The sequence below is a fragment of the Crotalus tigris genome, unplaced genomic scaffold, assembly GCF_016545835.1.
Source record: "Crotalus tigris isolate CLP2741 ecotype Arizona unplaced genomic scaffold, ASM1654583v1 scf7180000017567.3851432, whole genome shotgun sequence".
Classification (NCBI taxonomy): Eukaryota; Metazoa; Chordata; class Lepidosauria; order Squamata; family Viperidae; genus Crotalus; species Crotalus tigris.
The window spans coordinates 3,238,124-3,255,558 of NW_024096477.1; the positions used below are offsets into that span (position 1 = coordinate 3,238,124).

Below are 17,435 nucleotides of genomic sequence, written 5' to 3' on the forward strand. Positions count from 1 at the left end.
ATTCCATTAATGGAACCAAACTGGGCTAAATTAGACAATTCAGTCCCAGACAGTCATCTCACATATTTAATAAAAGCACTATATCAAAATAGTTAGATGCAACAGAAAAGGTTTAATTGTAGGTGATATTATAATGAACAAAAATGTGAGACAAGATTACATTCTGTAAGCAGTGTAAATTCTACAGTATTTAATATTTGTGCTGATGATCTGGAGACTACATTACTTTAGGCTGACAGCCACTGCTTTGTTATACCTGGATGTGTGCTTTGTTATATCTGGACGATGCTGTTCTACTGTCACATACTAAACTGGGCTTGAAATGCCTAACTGGGGCATTAGTTAAATATTGCCAGAAAACCAATTACAAATCAAGTATGATAAAACTGAAATCCTGAGTTTTGAAAAAAAAAGTCAAAAACTACAGCTGGAAAATTTAAGCTTATTTGATAACTCAAGTAGATAGTTTTAGTTATTTGAGTATTTTAATTAATCATGCTCTATCCTAGCAGTAAAATTTCAAGGCTGTATTTCTTAAAATAAAATCTATTACTCCTTTGACAAATTCTACCTCCAGACAAATTCTGCTTTGTTTAGTTTCTGCTAGAATTTGTTTTGTAGATTTACTTGGAGAAATGGGGAAAGAGATAGAAAAGAGTGATTTATTATGCTACTCCCTTGTGATCTTGTTTGCTTTTTTCTGGTATGATCCTTTAGTTTTCTCCAAATCCATAATCCACACCCTTTTATATTTATCTTTCCTTGGTTCTCCGCCTGTTTGTCTAACTTATAGCATAATCCTTTCTAGGTTTCAATGTTCAGTATGTCAACAGTCAACCTGGAGAAGTCAACCTGGAGATTTATTACTAGCAAATTTCAGAATTAAGTTCATCACATATCTGATGCTAACAATAGGGGGGTATGAAACCAATCAAGAAGTTTATAATATTCTGAGCTCGTCAATTAATTACTATCTTTCTTGAAATATTGTGGAAATGCTATTCCCAAAGCAAGTATTGGTTGTATTTATTGTGATAGGTTTGCTAGCAAACATAGCAGATCTTAGTGATTAATTTCTAAAATATACTTGTAATGTGATTCTTAGATTTGATGACATAATTGTATGGAAAACCCTCCCTTCCCCACAACATTCTTTTCTTCCTTCAAATGTTTCCATAAGTTGAAACGGGATTCATTTAAAAACATGTGGGAAAGAAGATAAATATCTTACCATCACAGTCAAACCACACAATGGGATTTAATATTCATCTTGACAACACTATTTCTTCTGTAAGGACAGAATTAATCTCATTAAGTGTTATTGCAAGTGTAGGAAAACAGTTTGTGGTGAAGGCAGTGAGCCAAAAAAATGAGATATGTAATTGTAACGTATCATCAGAGGAAGGCAATTTGCTAATGACCTTTGTTGTGGTGCCACCCCATTTAATTATCTAATGTTGACTAATTCAGATTCCCCCATAGATGCAATGGTGCTGTGATTTTTAGATTTCTTTTATTCATGCCATATAATCCATTTGAACTGGTTGGTATTCACTGTGAGAATTCTTTGCTTTGATTCCTGTGTGTTTGTGTGAAGTCAACTACACAGGGCCTTAAATGAGATGAATATACAGTTCTGTTGGTTCCTGCCTATTTAAAAGCATAGAAATGGATTTATTATATGTTTTTCACCAAATATATGCTAGCATCTTCTCACAAGAAATACATAATCTTGAAATCTGCAGTCAGATAACTGATCAAATGACAAACTTCCAAGTTTAGATCTTAGAATGAAGATAGCTAACTAATTATTATGGATCACTGCTTTCCAGTTGTTTTAGAAAAGATTGTAAATACAATTCTGAAATATTAGATTGGATTAGACAACAACAGGAGGACATAGATATATTATTTCCCAGATCAGCCTTCCTCAAATCCTCATACATACAGAATATCCCAAATGGCCATGCTATGAGGAAAATGGAATCATAGTTCAAATTTACCTAGAACATGTTAAGTTTGGAAAAGCTACTGAAAGGGATTCTGGGCACTTTTTAAAAGTTATATTGAACACTATGGAGACTTACTGTCCTCCACTGTAAACAAAACAAAAATACACCTATCATTACTATTTCGCTGCACATTTATTTTGCAGATAGTAAACAGTAAATTTGGAATTATTCTCATGTACAACAAAGAGTTAATATATGAAAGAGCTCAGATTTGTATCTTTTCTATGATGGTATAAGTAGCAAGGCAACTATACTTTTATGAATTGCTTATCACTTATGGTGATCTGAACTCTTGCAGCTTAAACAAATGTGGCTGGTTACAGACAACTTGGAGAACTGGCAGAATCTGGAAGACAAAAATCCCTCATACACATTTGGAGCTAGACGTTAGCTGGATTAGTCTAGTAAAATCAGCTAAGGCTATATCTAGGAGAGGTTCAAACCTGCAAATCCTAAAGAAAGGGATAAACATTTTCTGCAGCAACAACTTTGCCACATGTGGTTTAGATTCCAGCCCTGCTTGGTTGATAAAAGCTGTCAGGGAGATAACAGAAGACTGAATAAAGGTAGTGATTAGGCTATCTTTGAGAGAGGGTTCTCTTCCTGCCTTGACAAGGACAATGCCTGCCTATCCTCAAGAAGCCATTGTTTGAGAAAAGCTACTGTATTTCACCAGTTTTCAGGTTTTTGAGAAGATGATGGGCCTGCAATAGCAGCAAATGATCTGGACACTCTTCATTTGTCTTCTGTACAGAGTAAGGAAGAAGATAGGGTCCAAAGTTATTTAAAGCTCAGGACATCCAAATAATGTTCAGAAATCACTCATATAGACACCTTCCTAATTCACTGAACTATAAGAGGAGGAGATACAGCACAGACAGACTTACAAAAAATATGTTATTACAGCCAATATCAATCAAGATAATTGTAAATATATTATTTCATGAAACTGTGAATTAGTGAAGCTACTAAAGCTGACCATTTTTGAATTGTTGCAGTCTCTGTCCCTAAAGAACATCAACATCAGGGACTCCAAAGGGGAGACTTCTTCATATTGACTTCCCTCCTTCGGAATAGTCTACCCCTAGAATTAAAATGGCTCCTTGTTATTTTTCCAGTGAGCCATTATGATCTTGCTCTTCAGAAAATCTTTGCAGGATATTATAAACAGTTGAATGCCTCCAAATGCCTGATGCTGAGGTCTTTGGAGAATTAGTTGACTGTTGTTGTTGTTGTAGTCAATATGAGGAGAGAGAAAATAAAATAATAATTAAAAAAAGGAAATAGACTCTATTGACCTTTATCTTGTTGTCTGTGAACTGGGAAGATTTAGACATAGCTGTATTATAGCATTTTCTCTTAACTTCCTACCAAGATAGAAGGCATTGGTCATCAGATATTTAAAAGCCTAGATTTTTAAAATCTGTATGTGACACCTGTTGTGTCCTGAGCTTGCAAATGCAGGCTCGGGACGTTGCAATGGTCCCGGGCTTTGCAGAAGCTGCCTGGGACCAGACTGAGTGGCACCGGCTTTGCGCGCATGCGCAAGGCGCGAAAAGTGCAGGACTGTGTTGCCATTATGTCCGGGGATCTGGGCGTATAAAAGGAGGCCTGTGTGCCTTTGTTCGTTGTTGGAGTTTTGACTAAAAGCACAATAAAGAGTTGTTCTGTAGAAATGTGTCTTCATCTTTCACCATCGCTTCAAGGACTTAACATTGGTGACGAGGATGGGATCTTTCACAAGATAACTAGAAGGAAGCTGTAAGACTCACCCAAAGAAGTCCTGAAGAGGGAAAACAGCGTTAAAGTCAGCATCCATCTTGCCAGTACAGCATCGCTGGAGGGTGAGTTTGTCTGAAAGACCTTTTCCCTGAAAAGCAAGTGGTGAAGTGCAAGCTAAAGTAGCGAAGATCGGCCACTTATCAGAATTCGATGTCTCACACCCAGAAAGATGGGAATCATACATTGCGAGGGTAGAAAACTATTTCAGAGTCAACCAAATTCGAGAAGATGGGTTGAAGGCTGTCACCTTGTTGTGTGTATGCGGACAAGAGACTTTTGAGATTGCAGAAAATCTAGTGGCCCCTGCCTCGCTGGAAGGTGTAATGTACACGGATTTAAAGAAGCTTCTAAAAGAGCATTTCCAGCCCAAGTTGTCCGTCATTGCTTGGAGGCACACATTTGAACAAAGGGATCAGAAGGCAGGTGAATCTGCTAAGGACTTTATTGCGGCCTTGAGACGAGCAGCCAGACCGTGTGAGTTTAAAGATTTGGAAGAAAGGCTGCGTGATAGTTTTATATGCGGGTTAAGGAACAGAGACCTACAGCAAAAGATCTTCGCTAAGGAAGATGTCTCTTTCCAAGATGCTCTTCGAGAGGTTACAGCAGAGGAAGCAGCAGGCAGGGCAGTAAAGAACATGTGGCCCTCCAGAAGCGCTCCGAAGACCGTCGCCGTCCACCAGGAGAACGTGCGAGAAGAGTCGGAAGAAGTTCCTGAAGATGAGGTGGACAAGCTTTACCAGGCAGCTGGAAGGAGACAGAAGGAACACACAGAAAATGCTTCAACGGCCCTTCAATGCTTCAGGTGCGGAGGACGCCACAAATGAGCTGACTGCCGGTTCCAGTTCCGCCATTTGCAGGGCATGCAGTAGGAAAGGCCACATCACATCTGTCTGTTTGGGTCGTCAACCAGGTACTTGGGGCAGCAAAGCCTTGACCTACTGAGCCTGGCAGATGAGCAGGTAGGTCAGGCAACAACACCAGGGTCGCCGGAGGCAAGCGGGCAGCCATGCCCTGGCTCACCCAGCCTGGTGGGCAAGGAAAAGGAACCAGTAAACTCTCCCAGTCCGAGGAGGTCGCAAAGGGCCAAGTGCCCTCCCAAATATCTTTCAGACTTTGTGAAGTTACTGTCCAGCTACAAGGGGTACTACCCTTAAGGTTATTAGTTAATAATGTATTTTGTTTACTTATGATTTTGAGTGTCTTAGCTGACAAAACAAGGATAGGAACTTGTGGAGGCAACTTCAGACACTCTCTTCCATGCCTGACTGTCAGGAAGTTGACACTCTTCCCAAAGAATAAGAATACTGAAGTGTCAGGATTGTTCCAAGCTAGGGAGGAGGGGTGTTGTGTCCTGAGCCTGCAAATGCAGGCTCGGGACGTTGCAATGGTCCCAGGCTTTGCAGAAGCTGCCCGGGACCAGACTGAGTGGCGCCGGCTTTGCACGCATGCGCAAGGTGCGAAAAGTCAGGACTGTGTTGCCATTATGTCCGGGGATCTGGGCATATAAAAGGAGGCCTGCGTGCCTTTGCTCGTTGTTGGAGTTTTGACTAAAAGCACAATAAAGAGTTGTTCTGTAGAAATGTGTCTTCATCTTTCGCTTCAAGGACTTAACAACACGCCCCCCCCAAAAAAAAATTAAAGAAAGTGCTAGGCAAAACTAAAAGACTGCTGTATGTAATGATCTAACCACCATCTTTGTCATCTGCAAAATAGTGGGAAGTCTAAAGAATTTGCATGTAAAATACATCTTTAAATGCAAATATTGTACTATATTTTGCATTCGAATGATTAAAAGAGAGGTTTAGTTGAATTTACAAGAGCTATTTGGAATAAATATTTCAGATTCCATCGCTTGTCTTATACCTGTATTTGCCAATGACTTTGAACTCTTTCTCTGAATCCAGTTCTGACTTGAGTTAAAAACATCTTGGTATTTTCATAATCTTGTTTTGGGATCATTTTATGATATATATGTTGCACATCCCATATAGATATACAGACTGTTCTAAAGGCTCAGAAAACATATTGTTCATTATAGTTTACAGTTATATTCCAGTGTAGTTATATTTTCCATCCTCCAGTCTCTAAATAACCCTTCAAAGGATTAGTACTAATTTGCTTCTCAAATGAGAATCAGATGGAGGAAAGCTAATAAGAGAAGTGGAGCAGATTAATATTCAATTGAATCCAGAACTTTTTCATTTAGGATTGATGAATAAACGGATAGAAAAAAGCCATGGATATTTATTTCAATATATCATTACTCTACTGTGGCAAGATTATTAAATGCACAAAGATGGAAAGATTCAGCACCATCTACCATGGAGGAATGGTTGATAAAATTGACAGGACTTGCTGAGAAGACAAACTAATTTCTTCGATTAAAGAAAGGATAATATCTATATTTATTAATGGTTGCAAATTTCTTATAGATTTTTTTGTGTAATTTTTTTTTAAAAAAAATGAACTTATGATTTATGGTTTTATGCTTAGACAGGATAGATTGTAGAAAGAAGAGAGGCATGATGCAACTTTAGAAAGTTTAAAATATAATTGTACTTATAACTGCTGTGAAGAGTATCAGAAGTCACCTTTATATTTTTCTCTTTTTCCTACTTTCTTCTATACTTTTTCTTATTGCACGTTTACCTTTTTCTCTTATCCTTCTGTTCTGGTTTAGTTTGTATGATTTCTTATTATTGCTGTTGAAACTTTCAATAAAAATATTTTTTAAAAAAAAAAAAAAAGAGAGAAGAGGAGCAGAGCAATCCTTCACAACTCTCCTCTTCTTTTATGGTGACTGTCATGTTGCAGGCATGAAGGGAGGGGATGGAGAAAGGGAGTGGTGGGGGTGGAAGAGACCATATATAGCATTTGCTCAAGCCTATATTTGGCCAGAGTTTGCTCCATTTGTGAAACTGAGGAGAAACAAGACGCACAACTTCTAAGACAAGGTATATTTATTCTAACGATTGAATTTCAAAGTGCTGTTAATTACTGTAAAAATATTTTGCATGATTGCTTTAACTGGTGCTTGAGAACAATTGAACTCAGAGGAAATATTTTATGAGCAGGCTATAATAAATTGTTGAAAGCATTTTCAGGAAGCCTCAATATACATACCATAATTGACCCAGGAATTGTGAAATCCAATGAGTTTCATGTACATATTTTTCTGCTAGTTTGTATAAGACCAAAGAGATAGCATGCTTAGTTGTTGTTTTTTTTAAAGTTGCATGTTTTTTTTTTTTTAAATTAAATCCCTGAGTGTTCTGGATATTACTAGAAAATTGACAAGGTTCTTTTCTCAGCTTTTTTTTTGGTCATATATCACTGTAAGAGAATTTTTTTTGGAGTATTTTTGTGACATTAGCTTGCATCTATTTTTCTACTCTTTTGTTTCCTGTGATAGCACGATCAGTTTAATGTAGAGATGGCTTGTTTGCATTAATTTTTTTCCTCTTTGCATCCTTTATGTAGGGGAGGCATCAGTAAGATAGCTACAATGTCAGAACCAACGGCCACTGAGAATAAGAAACCTCCTGCTGGTTTGAGTGGGCGAAGAGCTGTCCCACCCAATGTTTCCAATGCAGAAGAAGATGAAGTACCGGAAGTAGAGACAATTGGTGTGACGCCAAGGACATTTAATAGACAAGGTATGACTAATCACACAATTTAGAACTAATCAGTACACCTGAGAGCTTTTTTTCACCTTCCCGTCAGTCATACTGTTGCAAAATATTGAATTTCAGACAGAATTCAAGTCTGCAACACCTGCTTTTTCTCTTAGTGATTAACAAATTGCAGAATATTGTAATAGGCTAGGAAATACATAGGACATTCCCTTGCAGTACTGTAATTAATCCTGCGTGCTTGCTACTCATAAATCCCTGTATTAGGCACTTCCATAAGGGGGTCTTTTTGGCAGTTCCAAATCATCTTCATGCCTGATCTTGTCTGCATTGTGGAACTGAGTTTATTTATTGTTGGCTTTGTTGCACTATTTGAAAAATCATAACAAAATTAGTCTTCCTTAAAATGCTGCAGTGCTTCAGGGTAATCCTTCTTACCTACTGGTGATTTGGCACCTGCTCCAGCTTCTAACGCCTTTCTTGCCCATGTAGTGTTGTTCCCTGCATTTTGAGCTTAGTGGGAGTAGACGTGACCAGAGTTTGGCTTTAAAGGATTTCTATGGAAAATGGAAACTCAGATGGTGTGGAAGGGCCCATTATTCCTTTCACCGTGCTCTTCATTTTTCTTCTCAGTGTTGAAGAGCAATGAAAGAGAAAAAGAAAAACTGTTTCCATTTGAAAGGCTCTGATCATTGTTTTCTTAAGTTCTACAAAAGAGACATACAAGAGCATTTCCTATTCTTATTATCCAGATATAGCATTAAGATCATGTTGTTATGTTACGTTGTGTTGTGTTATGTTAATCTAGAGAAAGGAAAAAAGCACTAAACAACCGTCCACACATCTCTGTTTGTATATTCTTCTTTATTTATTTAATTTCTATAGCCATCATCTCAATAAATGACTCTGGACATCACATCATAAATAACAAAAAAAGCAACAAAAAGCAATACAGAATAAATATATATATTATGGTCAGTGAGTAAAACTATCACCATAGAAGTTAATATAGTGAAGAAACAAGGCCCTTCAAACACTTGGGGTCCCATATCTAGGTAGTAACCAGGTCTTCATAGCCAAATGAAAGGCCAGCAGGGTTGAAGTCATCTCTGAATAATCTCTGAAGGGAGAATATTTCAAAGGGCAAGCCTACGGCATAGAAGGCACAGTTCCTAGTCCCTGCCAGCTGACATGCTTGGCTGGCAGGACCTGTAACATGCCTCACCTGCTGACTGAATTGAACAGGTAGAAACAGCTAGGAGAAAAATGTCCCTCCGGTAACCCATGAAGAACTTTAAAGGCAGTGCTTTTTTTTCTATGAAAAAAAGGTGCCGGAACTCACACACGTCATGCAACCCGCCTTGCCTACCCTACAAGGTTCCATCCAAAAAAGGTGCCGGAACTCTGTTCTGGGCATTCTATAAGAAAAAAAGACCCTGTTTAAAGGTAATAACCAGCACATTGAATTGCACTGGAAACAACTAGCAACCAACGCAGCTCACACAGTAGTGGTGTTGAGCACTTTCAACATACATGTGTTGAATGTCTGACACCAAAATATGATACAAAATATGTTGTACTAGCTGAAGCTTTCAAATATTTTTTAAGGGCAACTCCACGTAGAGTGTGTTGTAGTAATCCAGATGAGAAATCACAAGGACATGAGTGATTGTGATCAAAGACTCCTTCTCCTTGGGTGCAAATGGTGCATAACCAGAAAGTGTGCAAAGGTCCTCCTAGTCATGGTTGCCACCTTGTCTTCCAATAGGACCTATGAGTCCAGGAGGATTCTCAAATTATGCACTGGGTCTGTCTTGGACAGTGTCACCCCATTCCACCAAAGATGGAAGAACCTTATAATTGGAAGGCCCAAATCCCCAAAACTATTAATTTTTGTTTGGGTTGAATTGACACGCATTGTGCCTCATCCAGGCCCCTACAGCCTCTAGGCACTGGAACAGGGCAACCACAGCATTACTCTGGTGACCTAGGATGGAGATATGAAGCTGGGTATCATCAGCCTATTGACATTTCACCCAATAGCCTCCTATAGATATTAAATAGGAGAGAACTGGGCCCTGGGGCATTCCACAAAGCAGGGGCTGTGGACTGGATGTCTCTCCCCTCCTGCCAGTCAACACCAACTGGAGCTGACCCTGGAGGATGGAGAACAACCAGTGCGATACAATGCCATCCACCCCCTCATCCTGAAGCTGATTCAGAAGAATCAAGAAGGTCAAGGCTGGATACTCAACCCCTATCCTGTTCCCACCAGAGGGCTCATTGTCAGGCTGTAAAACATAGAAATCTAGATACCATAGACAGCAGAAAAACATAGCAGCAATACAAATATTTAAAATACAAAATGTAGCCATTGATATGACTAGCAAGAATTTGTTAGTAAGGATGTAAGGTAGATTACCTTTGAAAAATAGTTCCTGAGCTGCTATTAAAAAGGCAAAACAAAAAGGTCTCTCTTTTTTTGGTTCTGAAAGGTTCTTGGGATTGTTGGGACAGGACAGTAGATGCACCAGGTTCAGATAGAAAAAAACACTCTTTTAAATATTCTGACACAAACTATTCAGAACATTCAAGCTCATCACCAGCACTTTAATATCAGAAATAAAATAGAAGCTAATGTATCTGTTTTGTTATGGAATCATTTGCCTCTATCTCCTACTAGCAAATGGGCCACAGCATTCCAGGATAAGTGTGGAGGTTTTAATGCTTTTCAAAAGTAATCATGTATGGACTCAATTGCACTAATTCTGATATGATAAGGTAAGGTAACTAAGGCTAGATCAACCTTTTTCAAGAGTAACATAGTGAGTTTAACTGTCATCGAATGAGAAAATTGGAAATACGATTGAGCTAGTGTTTTATGGCATCTTCCTGCTATTTACATATTTTAAAACTTCCTGTAACTGCACATACATAGACTTACTAAAATGCACTTCGCAAAATGTATAGTATGGAGCCTACTGGCATGCATGTATGCATACAGAAACACAAACACTCACGGAAATTCTTGTGAAACTTGTGAGTAATCAGGATCTGTAGGAGCGAGGTAAAACATAGAGAGGAGGTAAAGACAGAAAATGGAGGGATAAGGTTACAAGATTAACTGATTATACTATATAGGTAATACAGGTCTGAGACCAATCCTCTATCCTCTCTCCCAATTGCCCGGAGTAGCAGATGAAATGGAAAATTAACATGGCAATAGACCTAGCAGCAGGCTATCTGGAGACATGTAGCAATATGACCTTTGTCCACTGGCCACGACAATAAAATGGAATGATAGGTAACAATTGGAAGGAATTGGACTTAAGAATTGGAGCTAAGTGATTCAGGTCAGGAACAAAGCTAAGGAGCACTTGAAAATGTAGCAAAGTCAGGAGATTGGAAAGATAAAAGTTAAGCCCAGTCTTGAAGATTCTTATGGTCCTTTTATCTAGGGGAGGTTAATGAACCAGTCTCAATGACTGGGGTCAATCCAAAGACTAAGGATATTTCCCTACCAGGAAAGTACTTCAGGCAATAATATAAATGGTAGTGACAGATTTGAGTCAGGCTTCTTGGAGATGGTTAAGAATCACATTAACAAAACTTTTCATTTAGAGCATCTCAGAAACGCTGCTTTTTTTTTGTAGCTGGCTCTTAGTTATTTCATTAGAATATCTCTCACATCACCTCATGACTCCTGTTATTTTGCATCCCCAGAAGGTTCCAACATAATTTTAGTTGTTTAGGTCTCTATATTTTTATCTTGAAAGTCCTTGATAGATTCATGCTTGTGATCACTAGTGAAAACCATTCATATTTATGCTCCTTTTAAAGTAAAGAACTTGAGATTGAAGGTATTCTACCTAAAGTTAAACAATGATATATAATAATAGACAAGGTTATATCTGAACTTTGGCTTTTCCATATAGTATCCAAAGCTAAGGTTATACAGTAAATAAACTTGCTATTCAATATATTTGTATTTAATTAACATTATTTTTAAAAAAATAGCAATCAAAGTGTGATTGCAATATTTTTAGAGGAATGGTTTCTGCTTTTTTGGGGGTTGGTCTACCTGAGAGAAAAATAGAACTCTACAGTATTTGAATTGGGAGTAATTTTTAATCGATGCCAACATACTGCAAAAAGCTCATTATTTCTTTAAAATTGCTAAAATTGCCTAAAATGGTTTTTCAGTTTTAATGTCTTGGAAGAAGAAGCCTTCAAAATGAAATGTCCATTTGCTATTTCAATAAAGGGTTGAAGAACAGAAAAAGAGCCCCCACCTCCAAACAGAATTGTCGACCCTCCAAATTGCCCCATTCAATCTGTTTTCATTTGGCTTAAGGGATGGAAAGACTGACTCTGATCAGTATTTCTCATCATTAATTTATTCTATGTTTAATACCTTCAAACTTTCCTAAATGCGCTTTGTGAATTTTCACTGTGGTTTTTGTCCACTGTATGCATGCGCATATGCATTGGCGGGCACACATATACATTCAGAGATGATTTCAAGCGTGGCTATCATGCTGGTAGAAATCCCAGGAGGAGTTCCTCACATAAATTAACAACAATCTTGTCAGGGTGGTTGTAAATTGGTTGCTGCCATATGTACAAGAGAGTGAAGTGAGCAGATGGTCCTGGTATGAAGAAGCAGTGGGGGTGTAAATATTAAGGAGAATCTGCTGCCATGGAGATGGGGCCTCTCACAGGGAGTTGGTCCATAGGGAAAGCTGTGCTGAATGCATTCTTGATCTGCTTGTTCTTTTGTCCAAGGAACCGGTTAACATGTCAAGGTCAGGTGGCTCATGGATTCCCAGGGACACAGTGCATGAGTTTTTTCTTAGAGCTGTTGACACATTGTTAGGCACCAGTGAAAACAGATTATATGCTTTTCTAGAACTTTTGCTGGTGTTCTGGGCAAATTTAGATGTTTAGGAATCGCTACCACTGAATTCAGCATTCAGTGTTGAATATTATTTCCCATTTCCCGCCTCCTCCATAAAAATATGACTTTTAATCCCTATTGTTATGTCCCGAGCCTTGCAAACGGCTCGGGGCATTTGCAGGCGGTCCCGGGCAGGTGCAAAGCTGCCCGGGACCAGACAGGCTGTCGCCAGCGCCGTGCGCATGCGCGGGTGCTGGCGCGGGAAAAGTATCGCATTGACCCGGGAAATGCCTATATAAGAAGCTGGGAGGTTTTGGGAGCTGCTGAAGCCATCTACTTGTGAGCTGAACACAGAATAAAGAAAACTGAGAACTACATCTGCTTCTCATGTCATGCTTTCCACGAGGGACTCAACACCTATAATGCGGATTATATTTTTATGATAACATTTATTCCCTTTTGTTCCTTCAAAGGCCTCTACAACCAATCAGAAAATCTTTGTTTTTTAAAATGGATCAAGAATGACTGAAAAGTAAGCAGTTTAAGACATCAGCAATTCAGTAGACTATAGTCTGTTTTTTCAAACTGTATTCCACTGAACCCTAGGATTCTGTAAGAACTTGATTGAGTTCAGTGGAAGATTAAGGGCAAAACCTCCCAAAACAACAGTTGGAATTCAGCCAATATTCTGTCAGTAGAGTTCTTGATTAAGAATTCCTGGACTATTTCCGTGACCTGCAAAGTTTAAAAACCTCTGGTCAATAGGATAAAGAACTCTGGGCATTAGTCCCACAGATAGAAGTCATCATGTTGAGTTCAATGCTGTTTCAGCCTTCTTATAGAACCTGCTAATCAATGCGGGTACGTAGAAAGCAGAAGGTTAATGTAGATCCTTGTAGGCCTCTACTGATGTGTTGGCTAGATTCCTGAAATAGAAAGACATGGAAGATTGAGGCAGGAGGGGAAGAAAGTCTTTATGTGTAGTTCAGTTTTTTGGATCCAGTTCAGTCCTCATGCTTCCTGCTCAAATGTATGGAGGGGATTTCCATCAATAATCCTTGTTTCAAGAATTCTTACCTCTTGACCATAGGACAAATGTCTTGATAACATGACATTTTCAAATTTAATAGAAAGGAGAAATATTTCGTATTTTAAAATATCATCGCTTACTCTTTTCTGTACTTGGATAGTGCTCATAGATCAGAGTGAACATTCTCTTTAGAAAGAATATAGCAGAAGGCAAAAATTATTTTTCCTGCAGCACTCTAGGTCAGCAGGGTTTCTTGTGGCAACTAATGGATCCATGCTCAGAGCAACCAGGGTCACTTGGCTAATTAGTTCCTAAAATATTGTTTGTTGAAAAAAAAAAAGAAGCCCTTAGCACTCTCTCTGCATTATTGTGAAACTCATGAACAGTGGAAGGCAGATTAATCATTACATTTTGAGGTTATGTGATGAAAGTTCTCGGATGCTATGGTGCTCAGTGTGACATGAAAATAAGCAGAAGTATTTGTGGTTTGTTTGCAATATCAGCAGAAGTATTAAGAAAATTGTAAGCCTTGGAGCACCAATTCTGTTTCAGATAAGAAAAGACAAATATAAGAGAGTAAGAATAACCTGCTGGATCAGACCAATACCCACCTTCATCCAGCATTAATAAAAATGATGCTAGCAGTAAGATTACAAAACCAAGGAGGTGGTACATCTACATAAAGTAATTTTGTTTCTGCAACAGCCCAGAATTTCAGATACCTCCGTAGTGCTCATAAGTAGATGATAGAAACATTCTCCTGTTCAATTGTTCTCCTGAAACTGAATTTGGGAGGTCCATTGCTCATAACCCTAAAATAATATTGAATGTCCAAGATTAGTAGTCCTGTACAGAATTGTCCATAAATCTATCCAACACCCCCTTCTAAAATAATCCAAATCAGCAGCCAGCACTACCTTTGTTGATAATGTATCACAGAAGTTGCTACTGCATTTTCTTATTTGTGCTCTAGAACTCTTTCTAATCAATTTTATTGGATGACTGCTGATCCTTGCATTTTGAGGACAGAGAAGTTCACTTTGTCCCTGTCACATATACTGTAAGTGGCTCTACCACCATTTTCCCCACCTAAGAGACCCAGACATTCTAGCATTTTCTCATAGTTTGAACTTCCTGCAAACTTTGGTTGCCCTCCTGTGTAATTTTTCCAGTTGCTTTATATCCTTCTTCCAATAATAATGACATGCAGTTGCTCAATAGATTTACACAAGGACATTACAGATGCAGATACACAATAGAGATGATTAAATTCATTACAATGTTGGCAGCTTTATTTCCATTTCCCTTCCTCGTGATTCCTAGGATGGAACTGGCTGCACCCTGAATTGTCACTGAAATCTCCTTTATGATTCCCCAAATCTTTAAGATATTAGTTATAAACAATATATAAACCATCAGAGCTTGGGAAGGTGGGGGGTCAACAGCTTTACATTCACTTCTATTAAATTTCATTTGCAATTTGGTTGGCCAATCATCCAGTTACAATAGATTCTTCTGGAGCGCTTCTAGCCACATTTGGTTTTTATTGCATCAGCAGTGTGCTATCCTCCACAAATTTGGCTGGCTCATTGCTTATGACTAAGTCAAAAATATGTACAAGCAACTTTAAGCATGATCCCAAGATAAATCCCTGAAGCACATCATTTCTTACTTCTCTCTTTTGAGAAAAGAATATTCTTAATCTTTGCTTTCTTATTTTCCAGCCAGATCTGTTTCTCTAGAATGCCACTGTGTGTTCATATCTACAGCATTTTGCATTTTTACACACACACAGAGACTCCCTTCACCCTCTCCTCACTATATCTCATAGGTGAAGTGCAAAAATCTAGAGGACCAGATGACAGCAAAGAGATACAGAACACTTCGTCTCCTGTCACCTGGTGTTCTTCTAGATTTATGCAGCCTGAGAAGCGTCATGTGAGAGAGACTTGGGATGCTGTGTGGGGGTGGGGGTGGGGGTGGGAGGCCGCTTTCTAGACATAAAATCCTGGGGCTGTACCTGGTATTCCTTCTCCTGTAGCATTGCTATGTATTTTCAAGTATAGCCTTGGTATTAGCAACTGAGGTTTTAAATTGGAGAGATTTTGGCATAACTGAGGATTACTATGCTTCAGGAAAATGAAGGGCTCCTCTCTTTTGAGATTTGATTCATATACTACTTGAGGCAGCAGAACACAGCTTAAATTACATTTTGGCAGGGTGGAAATGTCTACTGGGAATATGTGTTATAAAATGCAAACCAGTTTGCAACATGGCTTTATTAGAATGATACTAGGTGATTAATCCTACTGCCATGACATTCTTTAGTCTGTCTAAAGACGAGCCTTATTAAAGTCTTTTGCAATGGCCAATGGCATAAAGAGCGGTATATTTTCTTAGAGTAACCACAGGACTCTGCTTCGACATTACAATAAGGGTGCTCAGCTGTTGAATTAAAATTTAATTTGGAAATGGTGGGATTGCCTCCAGGCTGCATTATCTGTCTTCAAAGGGTCTGCATCATTGATGAGGCTTCTTTAAGGTCAAAAGTGGGGTGTTCTGTAGTTGGGAATAGGAAAGGCTGAGAAGAGCTCCTAATAAGGACTGCAACAGTATAATTGCTGCATGTGCTTTAAATGTACAGCAGCTCCTATAGTTTTTAAGAACCCTCGCTCCCTTCCCCAGTCCTGGATGTATTTTGTTTGTGCTTGTTGCTTTGGAAAACAGGCCTGGCAAAATTTGTGTCCAATAGAAGAGAATATATGTAGCTCAGGGTTGAACTGTGGAGTCCTTGGTGCTCTCGGAGCTTGGTTGTTGACTTGCAGACATTTCATTACTTGACTAGATAACATTATGTTAACATAAGAGCACCAAGGACTTCATAAAAACGTGTGTGTACAATTTCACATGTATTCGCTGGCCAAAGTTGCAGAAATTGGTTGCATAGTTTTGCTCAGTCCCACCCTGTGTCATGAGATTTAGAAATTTGCTACATCAATCATTCTTCAAAATAAAACTTCAGGTCTCATGATTTCTTCCAAAATCACAGGGCAGTCACTGAGAAGAATATTTGTCAACTGTGTGTCTAAATAAAAAGCCTATGAAACTGAGAGGTTTTTGTTTAAAACAGAATTTTGGACGCTTGCTAACATTAACTTAAAAGCCTGATACGAACATTCATTAAACCAGAAAACATTTTGAAGAATGTGGGGTCTAGAGCCATGTTAATAAATAAAATATCCATTTCAAGCCAGGTTCATATTTTCAGCCAAATAAAAATGAATATCCCAATAGAGGTTAATGTATATCATGTGTGAATGCTGGAAGTTTCTTAAAAGGATACCAAGAAGAAAAGTAATGTTCACTCTTCCAAGTCACAGGGCCTGACACAACATCCAAACAACTTAAACAGTCATAATAAATATGATTATTGAATGATGTTTTTAAATATTAAATACAGTGGAAAAGTAACCTCTTTTTCAAATACGTAGAAACATATATTATAGATTGTAAGAAACTGAGCACTGCTGGAATTCTTAATTTATACTGGTATTTCAATCAAATATATTAACTGAGATGCTTACTTTGCCCTGTAGTAAACGGGAGTGAATACATAGTGCATTGCTAAGCTCAGCTCAATTTAGTTTTGATTGTTTATGACATAGATCTTCACAATGTAGCAAGCATAATATATTAGTTGAATATGAAAAATAAATAAGTTAAAATAAAAGTAGCAAGTCCAAAATTGACAAATTCAGAGCTAAATATAATACCCCATAACACTGATTTCCTGACATTTAATTTGATTACTTCAATCAATGATAGAGAAAAAAAATATAATCATAACACTTAACTGTTAGAGGTTTTTAATGAAATTTTAACATCAGCTTTATAAAATCTGGTATGTCCCTTGGCTCCGACTTTTTAAAATGTAGGAAGTTATCACAAAATTGGGAGCTAAATTGGCTTGTTTATTCTTTAACAGGTCAGCCAGATGTGAGAGTGGGATTTTTTTGTGACTGAAAACGAAGGGTAGTTTAGGAAATAAGAGCGAAGATCCTGTTTGTCTTATCTAAAATGAT

The 17,435-nt window shown here is 38.2% G+C and overlaps 1 protein-coding gene across 3 annotated transcripts in view; it reads left to right on the forward strand.

Annotated features, from left to right (window-relative positions):
* Positions 1–17,435, forward strand: part of F13A1 (coagulation factor XIII A chain) — a 122,500-nt gene that overhangs the window by 12,727 nt on the left and 92,338 nt on the right. The window contains exons 1-2 of one of the 3 annotated variants that reach the window (XM_039350673.1): positions 6,694–6,748; positions 7,275–7,450. In XM_039350673.1, the coding sequence (XP_039206607.1) occupies positions 7,300–7,450 (151 nt within the window). In that variant the 5' untranslated portion in view covers positions 6,694–6,748; positions 7,275–7,299. Of the gene's footprint in view, positions 1–6,693; positions 6,749–6,856; positions 7,130–7,274; positions 7,451–17,435 lie in introns of those variants that run through there. The other 2 variants (XM_039350686.1, XM_039350681.1) reach the window with 2 other exon arrangements.